The sequence below is a fragment of the Neolamprologus multifasciatus genome, chromosome 5 (assembly GCF_963576455.1).
Source record: "Neolamprologus multifasciatus chromosome 5, fNeoMul1.2, whole genome shotgun sequence".
NCBI classification, from domain to species: domain Eukaryota; kingdom Metazoa; phylum Chordata; class Actinopteri; order Cichliformes; family Cichlidae; genus Neolamprologus; species Neolamprologus multifasciatus.
The window spans coordinates 21,217,031-21,240,801 of NC_140443.1; the positions used below are offsets into that span (position 1 = coordinate 21,217,031).

At 40.8% G+C, this 23,771-nt stretch overlaps 1 protein-coding gene across 3 annotated transcripts in view; it reads left to right on the forward strand.

The window, feature by feature from the left end:
- The first annotated feature begins 358 nt into the window (after window positions 1-358).
- The window catches only part of col7a1 (collagen, type VII, alpha 1), a 68,287-nt gene continuing 44,874 nt past the window's right edge, over window positions 359-23,771 (forward strand). For 2 of the 3 annotated variants that reach the window (XR_014874129.1, XM_085159790.1), the window contains exons 1-41: window positions 359-858; window positions 7,829-7,901; window positions 8,014-8,194; window positions 8,284-8,440; window positions 8,539-8,632; window positions 8,744-8,902; window positions 8,993-9,150; window positions 10,090-10,219; window positions 10,530-10,649; window positions 11,471-11,626; window positions 11,857-11,976; window positions 12,073-12,222; window positions 14,426-14,542; window positions 14,741-14,887; window positions 14,981-15,106; window positions 15,217-15,363; window positions 15,629-15,751; window positions 15,977-16,243; window positions 16,354-16,497; window positions 16,624-16,755; window positions 16,854-17,000; window positions 17,205-17,339; window positions 17,449-17,598; window positions 17,681-17,817; window positions 17,931-18,057; window positions 18,183-18,326; window positions 18,776-18,942; window positions 19,183-19,224; window positions 19,412-19,438; window positions 19,528-19,572; window positions 19,911-20,030; window positions 20,109-20,180; window positions 20,291-20,326; window positions 20,413-20,466; window positions 20,587-20,664; window positions 20,881-20,994; window positions 22,892-22,918; window positions 23,009-23,062; window positions 23,170-23,241; window positions 23,313-23,372; window positions 23,668-23,703. Coding sequence is in view for 2 of the 3 variants with exons in the window: in XM_085159790.1 (XP_085015916.1) it covers window positions 7,838-7,901; window positions 8,014-8,194; window positions 8,284-8,440; window positions 8,539-8,632; window positions 8,744-8,902; window positions 8,993-9,150; window positions 10,090-10,219; window positions 10,530-10,649; window positions 11,471-11,626; window positions 11,857-11,976; window positions 12,073-12,222; window positions 14,426-14,542; window positions 14,741-14,887; window positions 14,981-15,106; window positions 15,217-15,363; window positions 15,629-15,751; window positions 15,977-16,243; window positions 16,354-16,497; window positions 16,624-16,755; window positions 16,854-17,000; window positions 17,205-17,339; window positions 17,449-17,598; window positions 17,681-17,817; window positions 17,931-18,057; window positions 18,183-18,326; window positions 18,776-18,942; window positions 19,183-19,224; window positions 19,412-19,438; window positions 19,528-19,572; window positions 19,911-20,030; window positions 20,109-20,180; window positions 20,291-20,326; window positions 20,413-20,466; window positions 20,587-20,664; window positions 20,881-20,994; window positions 22,892-22,918; window positions 23,009-23,062; window positions 23,170-23,241; window positions 23,313-23,372; window positions 23,668-23,703 (4,536 nt within the window). In the remaining variant the exon portion in view is untranslated. The remainder of the gene's footprint in view (window positions 859-7,828; window positions 7,902-8,013; window positions 8,195-8,283; window positions 8,441-8,538; window positions 8,633-8,743; window positions 8,903-8,992; window positions 9,151-10,089; window positions 10,220-10,529; window positions 10,650-11,470; window positions 11,627-11,856; window positions 11,977-12,072; window positions 12,223-14,425; window positions 14,543-14,740; window positions 14,888-14,980; window positions 15,107-15,216; window positions 15,364-15,628; window positions 15,752-15,976; window positions 16,244-16,353; window positions 16,498-16,623; window positions 16,756-16,853; window positions 17,001-17,204; window positions 17,340-17,448; window positions 17,599-17,680; window positions 17,818-17,930; window positions 18,058-18,182; window positions 18,327-18,775; window positions 18,943-19,182; window positions 19,225-19,411; window positions 19,439-19,527; window positions 19,573-19,910; window positions 20,031-20,108; window positions 20,181-20,290; window positions 20,327-20,412; window positions 20,467-20,586; window positions 20,665-20,880; window positions 20,995-22,891; window positions 22,919-23,008; window positions 23,063-23,169; window positions 23,242-23,312; window positions 23,373-23,667; window positions 23,704-23,771) is intronic. The other variant, XM_085159789.1, reaches the window with a different exon arrangement.

Genomic DNA, 23,771 nt, shown 5'->3' on the forward strand with positions numbered 1-23,771 from the left:
GACATAATTACATGTTTATTTTTGGAGCCTTCTGGGAAACTCTTCTGCATTTCCTTTTAAGCAAAGCCTCATTTAAAATCTTTTAACTTTGTTTTTTATAAAAAAACAAACTCCACAAACCCCCCGAAATAAAGTTGCAGCAGCCTGGTTAACAAGCTGTTTAGAAGCTAGCCTTGAGCATCATTAGCACCACATCAAGGCATAGAAAGGCTGTTTTTTATTACAGTTTTTGTTTTGTTGAGGAGTTTTAATGTAGAGTCTGAGATCACTGGTTACACATTTTTCAGTTAAACTAAATATTTCATTAAGTACTAGTCATTATTGTTTTTGTTTTGTGATAGTACCACATAACTTTTTCGAAGTCGGTCTACAGCAGGATAAAAATCATGTGACCAGAAGTTTTCCAGGTAGAAGTAACGAGATTACTGTTCACATGTAAACGGTTGCATGGGCTGCTTTTCAGTCAGCAGCAGGGAGGGACGACAGGAAAAGAGAATGAGGTTTAAAAAAAGGCAGCAGAAAGGGAGAGCTCAGGACTCCCCTTCAGGCATCCGAGCAAGTCTGGACTGTTCTGCTCCTGCTTGAGTTCAGCCCACGCTGAGCAGCGCTGCCTCGGGATTCAGAAATAGCGTTCACATCTGACGGTCCTCCACCGGGATGCAGCAACAGGATCTGGGCGTTTGAGCTCCACTGGAATGCTTTTTACCATTTTGAAGTTGTGACTTTGGACGCCGGGATTGTGATTCTCGTCTGTGTGGTCAAAATACTGCACGGAGATCCAGGGCTGGTGGATATGCCACAGGTGGAAAGGTGGGGAGCGGCAGGCTGCAGTCGGGTGCAAGGAGAAGAGATCCCCAGGTAAGATAAGTGGAAACTGTGTTCTGCTGGAGCCCTTGTGCTTGGGTGCAGTTCGTGAACAGTTTGCATACATTTCTACACTGAAGACTACAAATGACAGTCTATATAAGAATGCTATGCATGTGTGCACTGCATTAACTTACTCTGCACACCTTGCAGTCTGGTAAGCGGCAACTGTGCAAATGGGGGAATTACCCAAACTGTTGCCAGTACACTGCCCCTTTAAGCCCATGGCTTTGCCATCAGAAAAAAAATGCTTCATTTGGCACAAGAACATCCAGAACATTCATCACCTAATTTTCACCCTTCTCATAATTACAAGTGTTTTTAAATGCTTGGTTTTTCTGTATTCTGTATGATAATGAGAATCAGGCACAGGAGTCTTAATAAATCGTAAGCACCACTGCCTTTTGAATGAAAGAAAATAATTTTGCTCTGACCCAAAATCCCTACATTAGTTGAACTAGACGTTCATAACATCTTGACCTCAGCTGAACTTTTATAGCGAGAGGCCATTATTACACCATGATGCTGCAAAAGAATCTCCCTCCTACGTTTCCTCCTCAGCCTTTTGTATCTTGATTGGTTTCAACTGTCTGTACTACTTCTGAGGACATCATTTTCTTTGCTGTGGTTTGGCTCAGACAACAGCAAAGAAAGAAAAATGCCTGAAAATATTTATAAGGAGTGATTAGAGTCTTCCTCGCAGCCTCACATGCACCCTGCCACTTTCTCGCTCTCTCTCCTTTTAATTTGCTGCATTGCTGCAGCCATGCTTGGTTAACTTTTTTGGCGTGCCACTGTGGTAGTGGAAGTCTCTGAACTCATCCCAAGTGTGTCATCCCAAGTAAGGCCTGCTGCTGCTGGTTACCACATGTGCTTAATGTGTGCATTGTCCAGCATTTTCTATTCAGGTTTTAGGAAAGGAAAGTTGCTTTAACAATTTTATGAACAATGGCCCATTTTTACTCCTGCTTAGGTTTCTCTTTCTCTGTGTTTATGTTGGATTAAACCAACTATAAGCCCTGTGAATTTGACTTGTCTCAGTCCATTAATGCTTTTGAATGAGACAGATAGCTTCTCATTGAATGTTGTCATTTCTCTGATGCAGTCAGTCTGGCTTTTGATAATAGTAATACAAAGCTAGTGTGATGCTTAAATAGGAGGATAAGACTGGAGCTTATTTTGAAACTTGTTACAGCAAAGGGTCATGGATAAGATTCAAATGTTACTGTTACAAGGTTTTTGTTTTGTTTGGTTAAAGAAACCATTATTGTTGGAAGTGGGAGATGATATATTTGACTTCAGGGGTCAAAGAAGTCTGCATTAGCCCTCCCTCTTTGTTTTAATTCCCTAATGGCCTCGGAGCAGCGCTTGTCTCCAGTTGCCAAGATCAGCCTTTGGGTACAAAGTACACAAGATCCTGATGTGAGCATTTTAGCTCGAGACTTTGAGTAATTTACTGTGACATTTCCACCCCGTTTGATCCTTCCATCCCCTTGTCCACTTGTCGCTCTCTGTGCCCTAGACTGATGTTATGCTGGCTCTTACACAATCCTGCACTCTGTCACAGCACAGTGGCCTATGTCCCGCTGCCCCCCTGGGAGAATGGCATCTCTACTAAAAGCGTAGCTTTTAGAAAGCATAGTCTAGCACCTGTACGAACTTCCAACAGAAGCTTTAGGATGAGTATTAAACAATTTCCACAGGTTTAAATGTCTTTTACTTCCTCTTTCTGTGCTGTTATGCACACATTACTTTTTCTTTTTAAAAATGACTTCAAGTGAAGTCAGGTTGCTTTATTGTCATTCTAACCATGTATAGTACACAGTGAAACGAGACAATGTTCCTCCAAGACCATGGTGCCACATATAATATATAACAGACAATCAACACAGGACTATATAAAGTGCAATGTGCAAAAAAACAAACAAAACAAAGACAGTGTAACACCAGATAGAACAATACAGACACAAGACAGTGCAATAGAAATGTGCAAAAGACTGAGCATTGTGGAAAAAGTAACTTGTTGTATAAAGGGGTGTGTGTGTGTGTGTGTGTGTGTGTCAGTCCTGTCACTGAGTGTTCAGGAGTCTGACGGCCTGGGGGACTTGTGTTTAGGAAGAAGAAGAAGCAGTCAGCTTCTGAGATTTTGACCCTTTAACCCTCTTGATTGGTTTATTTGCCAAGTGGCTAGTCATGGGTGTGGTCATGCCCATAAGCCAGTTCATAATTTAAACATTCCAGGTGTGGAAGCCAGACTAGACACGTTGTTAATATAGACTATCAAAAAAACATTCAGAAATAGGTCACCCCACAATTGGCTTGTAAATTGGCAGTAATTACTTGGAAGTATTTCTACCAGGACTTTATGTGAACAGATTTGTGCCTGAAAACAGAAAAGGGTTTGTGAGTGTATCGTGGGAATAGCAAAAAGAAGAAAAATCCATTGTTTGTAGTCCATTTAACATTTAGTGCAACTTTTAGTCATAAGATGGCGTGTTTGGTGACATCTTAAATCGCATTACAAAGTGGTAAGTTAGCCACTGTACTTCAGAAAAGGCTGGGAATATAGACTATAGTCTCAAAACTTGGCTTACAAAACCAGCAATAAACAGAACTTCTATAGATTTCCTACAGTGAAAAAAATAATATAAAAGATTGGAGTTAATGGTGCATAATTTAAATTTGTAGGTGTAAGAGCCTCAAAATAGATGCTTTGATTTTTGAAAAGGGAAAGAGGGGTTACATTTGGAACATATTAAGCTTCCTGTGTGTGATGTGTGATGTGTTTTGGACAAAAATAAACTCTTGCTTAAGAAACAAACATTTATCAGTGATTATGAGCTTCTGACCTCAAGCAGTGTTTGAACATTACAAAAACTCAGTGTGGTGTGTCTTAATGGTTATTATCTAACTTTAGATTCTTGAATATTTTTTGTCTCTTTTCATTTTTAAAATAATTTCACTGAACAGTATTTAGCAGATCTGTGCAGAATTTGTGAAAGTAGTCAAGTGTTATTGTAGAAATGCACTAATCCTGATGTATTTACAGTAGATAATTAAAGCAGAATCTACCAGTGAGCTTTAGAGGTGGTGTTAGTAGGTATTAAGAAGGGATTTGTGGTTTCAGAGTTGCTACAGCTAAACATGTGTGCACATCAGGAACCGTGAAATGCAAACTTTCCTCCAGAAGTCCCTAGAAAAGTGCACATTTGAATCAAAACGAGGTTATAGATGTTAAAGAATGACCTTAAAGTTGATGCACTCTTTGTTGGACTTTACATAAACTGTAACTAGATTATTTGAAGTCTGAGCAAGCCTCTGCTGTGAAACTGGGTGTGGCAATCCGATGATAATAAAAGCTTTCTTTCAATGTGGAATTTTACCAGCTAGCTCAATATAACATCTTACCTCAGGTGCGGCTACAAGATCTTAAACTGCATTTAGTAAGAATACATGTATGTTATTTAACCAATCATATGACTGGTTTACATTCTGTCATAAATCAAAATGGCAGTTTGTGACCATCAGACCACAGAGTGTAAATTAAAGGTGGACACCGTGGTGTCACCCATTGGTTGTGGACTCTCCAGGTTGAAGTCACATCAGGTCAAGTCACTTTTAATTGTGCAGTGCATTTAAAACAGCAGTTTACCCCAAGTACTTTCTAAGTAAGGCAGACATAGACATATTAATATTCCAGATCTTAAAAAACCTGCATACCAAAAAAATAAATAAATAAACTTACCTAAACAAACAACATGATAAAAACTGAAAAGCAAAGCAAAAATTGAAGCTTCAACTTTAATGAAGCTTTGGCTGCCTCTAATGTTAATTGTGTTCACAGCCAGTGACTATATTTGGATGAATCACCAATCAATCAAAGCAGCCACACTGATAAATTTAAGTTACTTTCTAAGGGGATAATTATGCGTAGACGTCTATTGTTCCAACCTTTTAAACATGGGTTTCAATGCTGTTTTTTGGTTTTTTTTAAAATAGTACTCTCTGTTGATTATGTGTCTTTTGGAGCTAGTCAAGAAGTTGTAGCCTTTAGTATTTTTCGGTTAAGGAGGTTACTGCTTGCTTCTGACAGATCAAGGCTAAGACTAATTTAAATTCCAATTATTAGAAAATAGTTGTATCCTAATGAATTTAAAAGGTAACACATTCTATTTATGGTAAGGGTTAAAATAAGAAGTAACTTTGATACTCAAAGTACTGCAAAAGTTTTCTGTTTATTGTGAGTCTTATCAAGTCTGGCAGCATGTGTCTTTCATGCGGGTTAGCTCTGATCAAAGCTCGTTGATAGTCAGTTTGGTTTTGGTCAGAGTTGCAACAAAATGCCAAGATATAAAAGTCTCCAAATGTCAGACGATGTTACTGTTCTTTACATTCAGGCTCAGAAAATCACTCCAGTCTGATGCTGTCCTGCCACCAACATATGTAATTGGTTTGATCCACTTAAATGTTTTTTTTTTTCTTTCATGTTTCCTTCATTATATTGTGTGTTTACTTTAGCTACCATATCCCTACAGAGTAGATCTGATGTTTCTGTCTTTGGCTCAACATCTGTCAGCTATTTTCAGTAACTTTAATGCTGTGCCTGACTGCGTCAAAGGTTTTCATGAAAATGAATACTCCACATCCAGAATGAATTTCTTCACCTAAAAAAAGCTGTCACCAAAATCAAATTGGAAATTTCTTATGACCAAAACATGGTAACAGTGAGATACACTGTAGAGAATAGTAATGCTGCAAGACGGTCTGCAAGTGAATCAAGGATCTGTTGGATTTTTTCCAGAATGGTGCATATTGTCTGTAAGGATCTGACATCTGCATTCCAGACATACAGTGGCCAAAGAGAAATATGGAGAAAAAATACGTTAAAGCTTTTTTATGGCCAAACTCCAACATGAGTTACACAAGTGAAGTTTAAGAGTGGATCTGATGCTCGCTGTAAAAAATAGTCTTTTCTGACCACTATCCTTTGAGCAAAGATGAAAGGTGTGTGATGCATGATCGCATGTATAGAAGCATGCATGCTCTGAATATGCATGTTATGTCAAGGGTGTGTGGAGGGAAGAGAATGAGAAGGACAGCTGTTAAAAAAAATAAAAATCAAACTCTTGTGTAAATTAGAAACATGAACAGGAAGTTTTGTTTGACACAGAATGAATGCAGACTTTCTTGCTGTGAGCTTGAAAGTTCTGGGTTCAAACGCTCCAGTTAGTTTGTGGCATGTGTTTGTGTGCATGTTTTTGCTGTGTCTGGATGGGTATCCTCTGGTTACCCACGCTTCATCTTACAGTTCAAAGCCATTCATGATTCTAAATTGACTGTGGGTTTGAATGTGCCGTGGGTCGGTGATCTGTCCAGGGTATACCCTGCCTCCTACCCCATGACAGCTGGGAGAGGCTCCATCATCAGCAAGGATAAGTGGAAGTAAATGGTGGTTGCATTTTATTATTTTAGGATCAACATGCACAGAGGTCCGTACAGTGTATGTAAAAGATGGATAGACTCTGGTAGGGGTCGGTGATATAACCTCAAAATGATATCACAATATTTAAAAGAAATTTGCAACAACACTTTAACAATAACTAAAGGAGCCTGTGCAATATTGTCACATAATAAAATATATTAAATATTAATAATTTCCACCTGACATGTTGTATCTTAGATTGAACCTTTTAAGCAGCTACCTTAATGCTCTTTTATGTTAAAGCAACACCAGGCTTGACTTAAACATTGCTTTTCCTACTTTAATAAATAAAGTGCAACAAACGAAAACATATAAGAATATAAATTTAATGAATTGCTATTGTATGAGTAAAATTACAAATTGTCCAGGGTGGCTCAGCTCACTGTCTGTTGCTGTCATTTGAAGTAACGCTTGCCTGCTCTCACTGTGAGTGCACCTACTCACCAAACACACACACTGCATGCGGAGTGGAGCTAGCATGAGACAGGTAATAGTGAAACAATCCACCTAAGCTGTTTAGTCATGTCAACTCACTTGCCAACATATTAAGAAAAGCTGGCGATGTGAAATACACCACTCTGTGTTGTTGATCTTTAGCTGTTCTCTCCCTTTGTGGTTGTTAGCTGTTTTACTGGAAACCGCTGCACTGCTGAATGCAAGAGGTGGACTCATAGAGATCAGTCTGTTGCTTTTTGGAGTCCATACCTAGTGAGAGACATGCAAGAATATGACAAGTAAAAAAAAAAAATATATATATATATACAGTACCATGTAAATCTTGTTGTTTAAGGGTTGGTATTAGTTAACTGAGCTATATATAGTATTTACTTTTTCAGATTTACAGGTTTTTGTGGGTTTTTCTCTGAGGTCATCATTCACTATAATATCAAGGACTTTTAAAACAACACTCAGTCATATATACAAGGTTACTAATATCTAAGTGCATGCACAATGCTTTCTTTCAGGGCTTCTTGTTCATGTAATGTGTTCGTGTAGTGGTCTCTTCAGTGATGATGAATAACATTAATAGTCCATGAGGTAATATGGGGTGGTAGGTATTTGGACACTTTCTCACAAGGTGTGAGAGCTTCTTGGTGCAGTGCAAAACCTGGACTGCAGGACAGACTGGTATAAGAAAGAGACCTCACGTGTTTGTGTTACAGGAAAACATGTTCAAAGTAATGAGGCTAACAAGAAATAAAGGCTGTCAGGTAGGTCAGAACAGGTATAGGCAGGAACAATGACTAGAATCCTAAGAAAATGCAGACAAATTACTGGATTGAACTACCCACAAATTATGCTATGGAACAAATGACTAATGAAATCTAGCTGAACAAGAAGAAAGTGGCAGTCAGCAGAAACCGGATTTTCAGTGTTGATGTTTACTATTAATAGATAGTGGTTAACAGAAATGAAGATGATATTAAAATATCTATAGAGATGATATTAATGATAATATTACCTGTCCTTTGTGTGTCCCAGGTTGTGAAGATGTGGAGTTGGGTTTTCACTGTAACTGTCCTGCTGTGCTCTGTGAAACACGCTGAAGCTCAGGGTAAAATGCCTTTTGTTTGAATGAACTTCACTTTACCTTACTGTCACATCTTCCCTGACAGACATAATATTTTATGTTGCTGTTTCTAATTCTTGTCCTTTATGTCCATCAGACAGGTGTGATAATGTACAAGCTGCAGATATAGTTTTCCTGGTTGATGGCTCTTCCAGTATTGGCCGACCTAACTTCTTGCAGGTTAAGGGCTTTATGGCTGGAATTGTAAAGCCATTTGCCAGCTCCGTGGGCGAGTTAGGGATTCGGTTTGGTGTTGTACAGTACAGTGACACCTCGAGGTGACTGAGAGTAATTAAAAAAAACAACAACCTAAAAAACACATGGCAGGTGCAGAATTGTATATTAATGCACATTTTTCCATCATCAGAGTCGAGTTCACGTTGACTGCCTACCTGAATGGCACTGAGCTTGTCAACGCTGTCCAGAATATAAACTATAAAGGTGGAAACACACGCACTGGTGCCGGCCTTAAGTTTGCCTCTGATAACTTCTTCAACCCCGCCTCTGTTCGGGATGTTCCAAAGGTCTAAGGAGTAGCTATACCATTATGATTGATAAATTATTATCTATTCAATGTAGCAGTTCTAGCTAATTTTATCTATGGACCCTCTTTAACTTTCAGATCATGATCCTAATCACAGATGGGAAGTCACAGGACAATGTGAACGAGCCAGCACAGAAGCTGCGCAGTCAGGGAGTTCATGTTTTTGCAGTTGGTGTGTGTTTTATTTGCAGTATTTCCTCAGTTATTCTGAATAATCTGGAATTATACCAGAGCTTCAGGTGAAGTGCTTTGTTTTCTTTGACAACTATTTTGTTTTTAACAGGCATAAAGAGCGCAGACAGGAATGAACTGGCTCAGATCTCGTCCCAACCCACCAGTGATTTTACCTTCTTTGTTGGGGACTTCAAACTGCTGAACACGCTGCTTCCTCTTGTGAACTCTCAAGTTTGCTCGAAAGCAGGAGGCGATTATGCTAGCGATGGTATATTTAACATTAGAATTCAAAGAAATTAAACTGTCACAATTATTGTAAAACTACATGTGATTTTAACCGTGTCTCCTCTCTTCTTAGAGGCGTTTGTTGGTCCATCCAACCTGCAGTTCACAGGCCAGACGTCTGATTCTCTCAGGTTCCGATGGAGTCCTGCAGGGGGCCCTGTGAGTGCCTATGTGATCCAGCATGTGCCACTCACTGGTCTGGGTCAACCGGTCATAGCAGAAATGCGTCAGGTGAGTTCAGGTTGAAGTGCTTCAGTGCTTCCTTTATTATTTCCTTTAGTATAGGATACACCTTTACACACCACCTGATGATTCACAAGAAATTATCAACATAATTGACAAGTGGAGCAGATTGCATAAACGTTACATTTTAAGTTTATTTTTCATTTATTGCCGTAAACTTCTGATGTGTTTAGAATTTTGTAAAGCACAGCTTAAACAATTATTAAGTGTATTACCTATATCATAGTATGTTTAAGATTCACTATAAATTGATTTGCATTAGTTACTGTACATCTACAGCTCTATTGTATCATTAGTTTTTAAATCAGGTTAGCTGACACTGAATTGGATGTGATTGATGGATTAAATTTTATGCTGGTCCCAAAAAGATTTATTAAAAAAAGGAAGAAATGAGTTATACAGGATCTTTTCTTCAGCAGGAAAAAAATAATAAAAGAAGATTTATGTCATTTAATAGTATATAGTGTATTTATTTTTCTTTAAAATGTGCATTTTGTGGTTCATCTTTGAACTTTGTTGTTTTAATATGGCTGTCACCTGCCAAACGAGTCTTCTAAGTCTCCTTCGCACGTTTCTTTCAACCCATGACTTCTACCACTGATGTCGAGGTAACGTGACCTCAGGTGTTGAACGATTTTAGAGAATGAGCAAAGGTGCATTTATGTGACCTACACTGAAACGGTTAATTGCAGTTCTATGAGCCAGACTCAATCCTGCTTTGCTCAAGAAGCATGTGTGTTCAGGCTGAGTATAAACATGTCTAATGGGTGGATCTTCTTCAAGGAAAAGGAAAAATTAAAGTGTGGCAGAGCAAAGCATTGCATTCACTTCTGTGTACCTTGGCATGATGGTGATAATTTATTTTTCAGTCATACATGTGTTTTAGGAGTGTCAGTTTACAAAGATCACCCCTGTCCCAACCTGCAGGATAGCGTCACTGCCAATCAGAGGACCTACACTGCACGAGGTTTAAGGTCAGGAACAGACTACCTGGTGACTGTCATCGCCCAGTACCCCAACAGTGTGGGAGACTCTGTTTCTGCCAAGCAACGGACCAGTAAGTACAAAGTGAACGACTCAACAGAGATACAAGAGACTGACAAAACACTTATGAATGTCAAAGTATCCTTGGGCAAGTTACTGAACCCCAGTTGTCTCTGATTCATCCATTAATCAAAGTGCGAGCATTTGAATGTTGGTTTAAGAGTGGCTAGGAATCGGAAAAAGCACTTTTATGAATGTGAGTGTCAATACATGAATTAGGTTTGTAATAAGAAAATGCTTTGAGTTCTCAGATTAAGTAGACAAGCGCTAGATAAGTATCGGTCCATTTGCAATATGAAATAGCCAATTTTCTCTTCACATAGGGTCATTGCCAGGTGTCTCCAGTCTGCGCTTGGTGGAAGCAGGTTTCTTTTCTCTCACTCTGGGCTGGAATCAACCTTCAACTCCTGTCCAGGGCTACAGAATCACCTACGGACCACAAGGTCAGGCACACACATATTTGTTCTGTTTCCTGCCTGTTTTGGTAATCCATTCTTATCCTATAATATCAGAATAGCCCTGCCACGATACTAACCTTGGCAGAATTATGAAAAAAAAAGGAAAAGAAGTCAACACTAGTCAATAACTGTTACTTTTTATGGCATCCAGGGGCCATGCAAAGGGTGTGTAGCAGTATGGGTTCAGTGTGATCAACATTAGCTTCTGTAACATCTAACTTCCCTCAGGCACTGGCTGTCAGCTGGGATGTTTATAGCGTTATAATTACCTAAAATATCAAATACATTTTATCACTGCTGATCATGAAGCTAGGCAGACTGAAAAAACGTTTGCTTATGTCATGGACTGTGAGTAATTTTGCCTTCACATTTATAGCACCCGGGTGTGTCAGGAGGTCTGGGTGGGTGCTTATGCTGTGATTCAGGAGAGAAAAGTGGGCCCCAAGGGCTCATATAAGCTTTTTCTCTCACCACATGCTGTGCCAGTATCAGTATCTGCCACGCTAAGCTTCCCTGTAAATCTTACACTGCCACGTCAATGGGTGCATTGTAGTGAGCATGCGCAGCATGGAGTGATGTTCCTACCTGTTCACAGTGCACCGTTTGACATTGATAATACAGTGAAACCAGGCAAAGATAGACACCTACATTCTGCACAGGCACACGGCCTTTCTCAGTATGCTCGAGACTAATCAAGCACAGGCGAGGCCCTAAAGGCAAAAACAATTTGTCTGAATGTTCGAACATAGCGCACAGTATAATTTGCGATTAGGGCATTTATTAGTTAATTGCTCTTCTCTGTGTAGGTCAGCCGGCAGCTCAGCTGTTGGAGCAGACATTGTCTGCAGGCTCCACATCTGTCACCTTGGAGTCACTTCAGCCCGACACAGAGTACGTCATCAGCCTCTACCCCTTGTTCCCACGAAACTCTGCATCCCCGTCTGTCCTCAACGCCCGCACACGTGAGTTCGTCCTCTCGCCTGCTGTTAATCCTTTTGCCGCTGCTATATAATGTTCCTGTAATGTGAGCGACTATAGTCAGCAGGTAAAATACAATAAATGGTACAGTTTGCCACAAATACACAGAAATGATCAATTATAGTGCCTGATCTAAGTGATATTGTCTCCTTGTGTTAACCTTCAGTATATTAACATTATCTTCACGTCTCTCTTTTTTATGTTTTTGTGCTAGTGAGCCTTGAGGTTGTGCAGCAGTTATCAGTGGAGACTGAGTCAGAGGGCAGTGTTCGTGTGCGATGGCGAGGTGTCAGCGGTGCGAGGGCGTACCGTCTGGTCTGGGGACCGTTTACAGGTCGAAGGACACATCAGACATCATTTTTTTTTAACAGCATGTATTTACTGCGTCGCATATCTTTACATCTTTGTCTTTGTTTTTTTGTTTACTTAGGTCGTGATGTAGAGACTGTGGAGGTCGGTGGAGACATCGACTTCTACACGTTGTCCGGGGTCCAGCCAGATACTGAGTACATTGTTACTATTATCCCACTGTACGAGGGAAACACAGAGGCCTCTCCAACAACGGCCAGATTCAAGATAGGTAGGCGTGCTTTCAGTGGTCTGCCACACCACCAAACTTCTCCTCTGTTCTCATCCCATCAGTGACTCACAGTTAGTTGGGGCAACAATCTACTTTCCAGTTTTCCTGTTTCTCTAGCAACTAATTGTCATAAAGAATGCTGTTTGAATTTGCTCCTGCCTTCTATCCTGTCTTGCCAAGTGCAACAGCAGGAAGAAGATGGGGAGAAAAATAAAGCAGCAATAGAAATTCTCCTTGCGGTTTATCTCTATTTTAAAATGTCTACATGTGTTACTGTTTAGGGCTGTTTTGTTTGGGGAACATTTTGTAGCACACCTACGCCCTCGTTACACACACACACACACACACACACCATCTGCCTCTCGTGAGCAGTTCCCATATGCTGTCTCTTCATTTGGACCAGTGTTACTTGAGTCACTGTGGGGACACAACACTGACCAGTGGAGTGATGGGAATGGAAAACTGGAAACTTTTTTGTGGCTCAGTCCTGCAATCAGAGAACTAATATGTATACAACATGTTCTGTTAAAGCACTTTGTTGTGTGTGTAAGCTTCAAGTTACCTTTTCATTATCAAACTTTTCTTTGACCTCTGGACCTTTATCGGACACACATCGATGTAGTTGCAGCTCAGTTACAAGAAAAGACCTGTGCTCATTCACAGCATTGGAGAGAACGTGTTTGTTTGCTTCGTGGCTGCCGACCTGTGTGATGATTTCTTGTCCACTACGTTGACAGCCTCAGGGTGGAGGTGTGGTATTAAATCTGTTACTGATTTACTTAGCTGTCAATCATTACACTGCTTTCTTGACACTGTAGCTTTAATGCAATTTCACAAAAGATTCCTCAACCATGAAGATCTGTTTTTACACGAACGTGTACAATTTGCATATGCAGGCTAAGATACTGCAGCTGGCTGCTGTACAAATGATGGATTTTCAATGGTTTAAGAGTGGCATGCATGTTCATGTTCACTTTTGCTCTGTAGCCACTCAGATATCCAGTTATATCAAAAAGAATAATGTGCAACACCTTGATTATTATCTTTTGTCAGACATTTGGTTGTTGCTTTGCTGATGTGTTTGTCCTGTTGCATGGCCAAATTTAGCTGTTGGACAGATGGCCTCAAATTTGACTTTTATTTTTAGAATACTTTGATTTCCAGAGGCATTATGGTTGAGTCAGTGACTACAAGGTGCCCAGGTCTTATGGTCAAAACAGACTAAAATCACCCCTCCACCTCTGTGTTTGACCGTTCGTATGAGATGTTTGTGCTAATGTGCCGTGTTTGGTTGTCACCAAATGTGGTGCACTGTACTGCTCCAGAGTTCTTGTGGCTTGTTCAGATGCAACTTTTTAGAGAGAAGAGGCTTTCTCCTGGCAATGCTTGTAAATAAATACTTGTTCTGTCTTTTTCTGATTATACTGTCATAAACTTTCATTTAACATGCTAGCTGGGGCCTGTAGAGACTGAGGGTTTTTTTTGCAGTTTCTCTGAGCATTGCACAGTCTGACCTGGGGTTGAATTTGTTAGGATGTCCTGGGAAGATTGTGAGAATCTGTTAAAACAGACCTGAACGTCTTTTTTTATGAAGGTGCTCACAATTGCTTATGACCAGTTAATCAAGTACATTTGATTCGCAACAAATGCCTGGTACTTACCCTCTTTACTCCTATAAAAATTGTACTTGTATCAAGTTTAAAGAAGGCAAGTTTCATGTTCGATGGAATTACTTTCAGTCTTATAATAATCTATCACGACACCATATGAAGTGTGTCTGGGAATAGATCTTTGTGTGTGGCTGTAGCTCTCGTGGTAGACTGGGTGTCCAGTAATCATGGGCATCTATTTAAGTGCAGAAGCGTCTTTCAGTCCTCCTGGCACAAGATACGAAAACAATAAGTTGCTCTTATTTAGTGTGTGTGTGCGTGTTTGCACGCATGTGTGTGTGCAAATCAGTGACTGTGGAGTAAAAAAGCTCCAGGAGTCCATGCATGTAGTAATTCTGCAAGAACAGAATTTGTAGTATGGCAAATGTACCTTGAAAGTGGGATTGTCGCCCACCATTTACACTGAAATTGGTTTAGAATGGAAAGTCTGCAGCCATTCTAAACAGAAGATGCAATTACAGAACATAATAAGCCATCCCATGTACATACAAACATTTCAAAACATATTGTAATGTATTATTTTTTCCCCTCAGAGCGTCAAGAGCAGCAGGTCCTCAGAGCAGCTATCACCAGTCCCTCCTCTATCCGCCTCACCTGGAGACTCATTGAGTCCTCTCGAGGGTATCGGCTGGAGTGGAGGGAGGAGGAAGGTTAGACATACATATACCATGAAAGCAAAATTTTAAAAAATTAATTCTTATGATTTTTTCCCAACTTTGCCAGCTTAAGTTTTGTATTGTATTATATCCCAACTTTAAATTGAAAGAAATAAAAAGCATATACTGCACTGATATTAAATATAGAGTGAGAAAAAGTTGATCCCTGTTCAATGTTCTTTTGTGCTTCAGGAGGCCCTGTCCGGAGCCTGTCCTTTCCAAGCAGCACCACCAACTCTGTGCTCACAGGCCTGAAACCAAACACAAAATATATCTTCACCTTGTACACCCTGTTCGAAGGTCGTGAGGAAGCCACACCTGTCTCCACCACATCCAGAGGTCCGCCTTGAACCCTAAACTGATTTTGGATTTACTGTATGGGTCATAAACATGCTGATTGTGCCGGAATCACTTTGACTCTTGATTTTGCAGAGGAACAGCCAGTGGGAAGGGTTTCCAACCTGCGAGTGGTGGAGTATCTGGGCAGCACTGTCAGACTTGGCTGGACCGGTGTAGCCGGGGCCACACAGTACAGAGTTATCATCTTGAACACTGACTGTACGCTGAACTTAGTCATTTAAAAAGAAAAACAAATCAATATCTTCTTTTTCCAAATGAATAAAAACATGATTGGTGGTAAAATTTCTGTATGATTCATGTCATGTCAGCGCAAACAGAAGAAATAGGACTCATTCCTGGAAACAAGACGACCCTTGACCTCAGGGACCTGATAGCGGGGGTCTCGTATGGTGTCAGTGTCACGGCACTGGTGGGAGAAAACGAAGGAGACCCAGTGACTGTCAATATCAAACCAGGTGAGTTTAGGAAGCTACTGACATTCTGATTCTCCTGTGTCTTTCTTTTACCTGCCAATTTCAGCAACAACAAAAAACAAACAAAAAGATCATCACATTCACTTGCCTTTGGATGACTCAATGACAGATGTGTTTCTTTGTTTTTTTATCTTTGAAAACCTTCGACCCTGAATGGACCTCTGTGAAGTTCAGGCTTTATCCACTGTTTTTTCCTTAAAAGCACTGTGATGGTATATTTTATTAATCATTATATTAATGATTGCAGATCAAGTTGTGGGAAGGGTGACTAATCTGAGAGTAATAAATGCAAATAGTCGGAGAATTCGAATTACCTGGACAGGTGTTACCGGAGCAACGGGGTACAGGGTTACTTGGAGACAAGGCAACAGTAAGTGTTATGCATATAAATATTATCCTATATATATTAATATATCAATATAAGATCTTAGGGTATATTATCTGTTGTATTATTCCATTATTTGTTTCTCACTTTATCTGAGTCTCTATAGAATTCGCACAAAATTCTAACTGTTGCTGAATTGTTTATATTTCTTTTCTGTTTTAGCTTGATTAATTTTGATTTTTTTGTAACCCTATGATCTCCCTTTTGTAGGTGCAGAACAATCCCGTATTCTGGGAGCGGAGCTCACGGCCTTCACCCTAGAAGGCCTGCAGCCAGATGAGGCACTAATAATTGGTGTTGCAGCCGTTGCTGATCAGCGTGTTGGAGAGGTGGCCACGCTGGCTACTCAGACCAATCCCCAAAGTGGGTCATTTTCTGGACTTCGTGTCCTTGACATCACGCCTCAGAGAATACGCATTGCGTGGTCACTTTCCTCGAGGGCAACTGGGTATAAGATCACGTGGCGCCGTGATGATGGTTTGTAATTATTTGCATTAAAAGCAAATGCATGCATTTACATGGAACCACATACATGATTAATAAATAAAGGAATGTGTTAGTGTCAAACAATATTCTGCTCGCTGCAGGAGTCGAAACTAGTCGTAACGTTGATGCCAGTGTTTCTACCTACACTATCGATGGATTGCAGCCAGATTCGGCTTACACAGTGCAGGTTTCTACACTGACTGGATCTCGAGAAGGGACTCCTGCAGTTCTAGATGTCAAAACAGGTATCTCACTGGATCAGCCAAATACACTTTGCAGCTGTTGTTCTGGGTATCTTTTTACATAAACCTAGCTGTGAGTGTGGATTACTTGGAAAACAATGCTTAGTATTTTCCTGATCCTACTGACAGAACCAGATCAGTCCACGGTTGGGACTGTGACATCACTGCAAGTCCAGGAGGGCCGCGGAGAGGTTGTCCGAGTCACTTGGGTTGGCATGCAGGGAGCAACATCTTATCGTGTGTCTTGGAGGAGAACAGATGGTGTGTGGTTTTTTTTCTTCTTTTGTCTCTTCTGATATTAAAGTGTTATAAAAGCTTGTTTCTCTTAGATCACTCACTCTTGCTGTGTTTTGCTGTAGGTGGTGAAGAGAGGAGTCAGCTGGTAGCTGGAGATGTGACAGCAGTGGATTTAGACCAGCTGGACCCTGGAGTTCAGTATGAGGTGCAGGTCATGGCTTTAGTCCAAAACAGAGAGGGAGCCCCGGTATCTGTCAGCGTTACCACACGTGAGTCCTGACTTTTGGATATAATTGCAGGAAATGTGTTTTAGAGGTAATTCATAAATACTGATTGGTGCTAACATAAACCTTCAGGGATATGCAGGGTTCTGTGAAGCCTCGCTGCAAAATCTCAAATTCCACAGAAAACTGTTAAGATGTACAAAACTGACTGATAAATGGGATAAATTGACTACATCTGAATGCACACAGCTGGTGATTATACCCCGCCTTCATTACCTACCACAACTTTACGAGTGGTAGAGGTTACCCAGGATTCTGTGAGGCTGGGCTGGAGTCCTTTACAAGGTGCCACCGGATATATTCTTCGTTGGAGAGAAGAATCAGGTAAGGCATTGCGGTATACATGTTCACTTTTTTGTTTTGTTTCATCTTCCACATGCTTGCATTGTTAACATTATTCATTTCATTTAATCCCACTGTTCACATTTCTCAGATAGTGGTCGAGTCTTGTCCGCCACGCTGCCTGCGTCATCTAGCTCTTATGAGGTGCCCAGGCTGCGTTTGGGCCTTCGATATCGATTTAGCCTGCAACCCAACTTTGCAAGTGGACTAGGAGAGGAAAGCTCTGTAGCTGGACGCCCTGGTAAAACAAACACATGTTCTTTCACATGCTTTTGCTTAAGAATGTATCGCTTACTAACCCTGACACACACCTCTGTTTGCAGTGTGTGCGCTTGGGTCTCTGGATGTGGTGTTTCTGGTACCTGCGTCGACTGATCGTATTAATCTTGCAAGACCTTTACGTGAATTCCTCACAAATACAGCAGAGTCTCTCAGAACTACTGGAGCCCTCAACACACAGGTACTTTTTGTCAAAATAAAGTCTCACAACAGATCAGGGAAATGTACAACTGTTTTTTTTTCCAGTCCTTTTTTAGGTTTTACTTATGGGCTATTTTTTTTAATCTGTTTCAGATTGGGGTTGTAGTATATGGTTCTAGACCCAAAATATGGTTCCTGCTTAATCGCCATGCTAGATCTGACACCCTTCTTCAAGAGATTCAGTCCATACCCTTTGATGAAAGCCCAGGGAGCAACATCGGTTGGGATTTTTGTCTTTCTCCTTATCTTTTCTGACAGTCCTTTGCTGTTCTTACTGAGTGCCTTCTGAGCAGCTGCTTTGTTTTGTGCGATGACATTTGTGATATTGCCTGTCTCCCTCTGCAGGTGAGGCGGTAACATTCACCAGACAGTATCTCCTGACCCCATCGGCTGGACGGAGACGAAGGGTCCCTGGTGTTGTTGTCATCATCGCTGACAAACGTTCCAATGACGACCTGAGCCTTGCAGCCAGCAGTCTCAAAGCTACAGGTTTTCTTTCAGAGGATCACTGACATGAAGTCACAATATTAACAGAATATAATAGAATGACGGCTGCTTTAACTTGGATGGGTGTTACTGCCTGGTCCCTATGAAGGCAGCATATTTGACAGAATTGGAACAGTTCAGTTGGGACATATCTACCACAAAAGTGTGTCTAAAAATGAAGGAAGCCATGTGTTCGATCTAAAAATAAATGAAAAGCATTAATAGAATGAAACATCTGGAAGCATCTTGAACAGAGCCGGACACACTGCACATCATGCTGAGATATGCCGAGTATTTGGCATATCAAATTGTAATAAATAATTTAATTAATTAACAATGCTTACAAAATAATTCCACAAATAGGTTGTTCAATTGCAGTACACTACAGATATTATGATCTTTTTTGCCTTGCAAACAAATACTGTTGATTTTTCTGTTTGCATGTTTGCTAGGTGTGAAAGTCCTAGCTGTTGGTGTCGACCAGGCAGACACTGTGGAGCTGTATCAGGCTGTGTCAGATGGCAACAACAACCTCTTGTATACAAGCTATCCAGCGCAGCTGAACACGCTACAATCTAATCTAGCCGACTTACTCTGTGGTATTGCCAGGCCGCAAGAGGTGGGAAGAAACCAGAAAAAATATTTTGTTTACAATCTTGAATTAGAGTTATGCTTGGTGTGATCTGGACTGACATGTACTTAAAAAAAGAAGAAGACAAACAAAACAGCTAGTTTTCCAGTAACTATTTAAACATCTGTAACACTCACATTAGTGAATATGTGTCGATTATTTTAATGGTGATAAGATTCAACTGAATTAAAGCCTAAATCTCAGCTGTTTCTGTTGATGTTTTTTTAGACTAGTCAAAGTGCAGATGAGTGCACCATTCAGTGCCCTCGGGTAAGTTATTGTGTACCGTCATGCTGTATTTTTACGTTTTGTAACCTATAACCACAAATTGACTGATGTAACCTGCTCTGATTAATTGCTTGTTAATTATGTAACTGATAAAAGCAAGAGCTTTCTTCTGTTGCCGTTCATACTGTAATCTCTAAATCTTTGGTGTTATTTTTTAATTTTCTTTTAGGGTGACAAGGGAGAACGTGGAGAAAAGGTATTGAAGAGCTGAAGTTGAACTTTTTTTTCTCCAGTGGTCTTGTTCTTCAGCTTTTAAGATGCTGTTTCCTTTGTTTGAACCCACAGGGTGAGAGAGGCAGAGATGGTGCAGATGGACGCAAGGGAGAGCCTGTGAGTCATTTAATTATACTAAACTTGATGATTCAGTTTGGCATTGCAATAGTGCAGTGTTACTGCAAATGGATATTGATATGACATTTTAGCAAGCATCCAGTTATTGAGTGTAAAGTCAGTCCAGGAAGGCCACAAAGTCTGGTTCAGTCGCAAATCCAGCAAATCAATATCAGCCCACAACAGTGTTGGCTCAGCTGAACGTGTTAACTGGCAGCTCTACACAGGTTGTGCTGTTTAAGTTGCTTTAGCCTGCCTATGGTTAATGCAAATCTGCATGTCGGTTTGCAGTCCACCGCCATGCTAGCTCTTTCTTGAAAATAGCAATCTTCTTACAGGGTCGTGATGGTTTGCCTGGGAGAGATGGCCCCAGAGGCCCTGAAGGTCGTCCAGGAACACCAGGCCAAAGTGTCCCAATTGACCCTTCGCTAGTGGTAAAAGGAGAAAAGGGAGAGCGAGTAAGTGTAGTTGAAATCATTCTAAACCATACAAACCAGCCAAAACAGAAGCAAACTAATGAGCCGTGTTCTCTTTAGGGTTTTCCCGGTATTGATGGAAATCCAGGGTTACCAGGGCGACCAGGTGCCCCTGGAAATGCAGGTGTTCCTGTGAGTAGAGTGACTGGAACCCACAGATTGACTGTTTATGATTTTGTTAGCAGCGAGTCAATAAAATACTGTTACTTATTATTTTTTTTATTTTTTTTTTTACTGCACAGGGTTCACAAGGCTTACCTGGTGTCAGAGGAAACCCAGTAAGTAGCCCCAGCCGTCCTGTACCAGAGAGTTGTTGGTGACCGGGTCTGAACTGCAGTGTTTCCTTTGTTTTCTGTTGTTCTAGGGTGAACCAGGAACACCAGGACCACTGGGGCCCAAGGGTGATAAAGGTGAAAGGGTGAGCTTAAAAACTTCTTAACCTTTTTTTTCCCAATTCAGTTTGTTTTTGCCAGTTTCAAAAGGAAAAAAGGTGAAGTATTATTATTCCACTGTTTACTGCACTTTGTTGATATTTTAGGGTGAACCAGGTTCTGTGACATCTGGTGGTGGGGGTCTTCCAGGGAGGAAAGGAGAACCAGGCATTCAAGGAACAGATGTAAGAAAAACACCAGATAATCTCTCAGGATGTTTTTTATGTTGACATTCACAGCATTCTTTAACTTCCTTTAAATAGCCAGCGTAATCCTAAAACCCACAGTGGGCCAAAGTGTCATCTGTAAAATCTTATGTGTAGAAGAGAGTGTAGTTAAAATGGTTTGTATGGTCATCCATCATTCATATGTACTGAGTTGAGTTTTTGTTGTGTGGCAAGGGTATACCAGGTCGGCCAGGCAGGGACGGCACCAAAGGAGAACCTGGAGTTCCAGGGACACGAGGCCAGGATGGTCGCCCAGGAATACCAGGAACACCAGGGCTTTCTGTCAAGGTTTTTCTCCTGCATTGTTTCGCTTCTACTAAGAAAATAAATAGATTTTCATAGTTAATTCTTTTGACATCAGATTTGTAAAGTGCCCTCACTCATGTCTCATGTGTGTATGAGCCCACATCCTTTCCTAGTGCAAAACACTGACCGCCAAGTTGACTTATGTGCAGAAGTTTGGTCTCTGCCATATCGGTGCTAAAACGTATCTTAAACCACCCAGTCAGTTTCCCTGAGCTCTGTTACAAGTACAAGGAAGCAGCAGCAGTTTCAAATGCAATGAATATTTGCTCTGTTATTATATACAAGCTTATTATATACTGGTCATTATATACTTGGGTGGGTACAGTTTTTTCACTTAGTTCTTTCCATTATTTCCATTCCTACTGAGAAAACAGCTGTTGGATATGGTTTATGAACTCTGGAGCATTTCTCCAACAAGAAACTGTTATTGTCAGAGTCTCACACATGGTGGTAGTATTGAGCTGCCTGCATATTTCATCAGTGGAATATCAATCATTGGCTGTATATGTAAAGAAATCTTTGAGCAGTTTTTCTTTGGTTGGAGGTTTTTATCCAGGTTTCTACTTTTCAGTTTTCCACTCCATATTTAAAAAGTCTCAGGTCTTTTTTTTTTTCTTTTAATGTATTAAAAATCCAGTTTTCATATTCAATAACAGAGACTGATGCTAAATGGCCTGTATTTGTATAGCGCTTTACTAGTCCCTAAGGACCCCAAAGCGCTTTACACATTCAATCATCCACCCATTCACACACACGTTCACAAACTGGTGATGGCAAGTTACGTTGTAGCCACAGCTGCCCTGGGGCGCACTGACAGAGGCGAGGCTGCCAGACACTGGCGCCACCGGGCCCTCTGACCACCACCAGTAGGCAACAGGTGAAGTGTCTTGCCCAAGGACACAACGACCGAGACTGTCCAAGCCAGCGCTCGAACTGGCAACCTTCTGATTACAAGACGAACTGCCAGTCTGGACATGAATTACCCTGTCTATCATAGTGTTCACTGGTCACTGGCTGGGGATAAAGGGACAGATCAATCAGCTGTGGTGACCCACTGGGAAATAATGAAGAAAAATCACATCCTTTATTCTCTTTCCCAGCAAAGTTTCCAATTCTTCAGTTATTTTATAAGAATGTCCCGTTATTAACAGATCATTGTATTATGTCAATCTGCCTTAGTTTTAAGGTACCGTAAATCCCGGACTACAAAGCGCATCTGATGAAAAGCCGCATGCTCTAATCCTAGAAAGAAAATCAATTTTGCACTTGTACAGGCCCCACCAGATAAGCCGTATGCGTTTCACTTATAACATAAACATGGTAACATAAATGTTATGATAACATACAAAAATACATACTGCAAATGCTTTTTTTCCTCAAACAGCGCCTGTAACACGGCTACCTTTAAGTATACGTACGTATCGGTAACACACACATTACGTTGCGTATGTTTTTTTTACGGAACAGTGCACAAACAATATTACAACGTAACATAACAACCAAAATATATACCGTATATATACTACTTATCAATTTTATTGGTCTACTGTTACCAGGCAAAATGTTTTTGGCTGCATGACAAAAAAATATGCATTAGCCGCACGTCAGTATAAGCCGCAGTGTTCACAGTGTGGGAAAAAAGTAGCAGCTTATGACTGCAATAATACAATACATAAAACAGCAGAGACGTCCTTTGTTTGTTTTTTGGGGTTTTTTTTACAGATCAACCTGTGAGTTTGTGTGCATACACATGACGCACATCAGTCTCTTGGGAAACTTATAGAGTTTTTCGTCCTAGTAACAATGTTCTGAATCCTCGTTCTCCCCCGGTTGTTTTCTCAATCTGTGTTTCTCTCTCCTCCTCCACATTTTTCTACAGGGAGACAAGGGAAGCCCAGGAGAGAGGGTGAGTCACACCATCACCAACTTGTCCTTTAACTGCGAAGGACCACACGAGCAGAATGATTTCTCACCTCTTATTTCTTTTTGCTGACAGGGACCTCCAGGAGTAGGCAGCGGGGTGGCAGTGAAAGGCGAGAAGGGCTCCCCTGTAAGAGCTGTCAATCGCAGACAGTGTGCTGACACATTATTTTGGAGGTTGGCTCTGTGTACAACAAGGCATATTTTGCATTTCCTAATTGCTTTTTGTATTATCAGGGTATTCCAGGACTTCAGGGACCTCAGGGTCTTCCAGGACCTGCAGGACTTGAGGGCAGAAAAGGGGAGAAGGTAGTTGCCTATTGAGTCGGTTTAAGAGTGATGCAATGTGTTTATTTCACAGGCCTGTGATTATTTTTCAGGGTGACAGTGCCGAAGGACAACCTGGACCTCCAGGCAAAAATGGGGAACCTGGGGACAGGGTAGGTCAGACACATAGGTGTTTAAAAAGCATGGCTCATAGTACAGTATGATGAAGATGTATCCATTTTATGCAGTAAATATCAGAAAGAACAGACAGGATGATGAAGGTGGCTTGTGAAAAAAGTGCTTCTGTGCCTTACAGTTACAGAGTTTTGAGGAAATGTTTTCTAAATGTTTGGGTGCTGAGAAATCCTGCTAATTAGGAAACAGTGTAATTAGAAACAGAAATAAATTCATAACCCCCTCAGTGGAGCTGACAAATTTAGGTTTGAACATTTTGTTTCTGTTTTTCAGGGGCCCCGTGGGCCTCCAGGAGGAATTGGCAGCAAGGTAAGACGATGGCAGGGGAAAAAAAACTTTTGCCATTTTTCCAACGGAATAATGACTTCTATCACTCT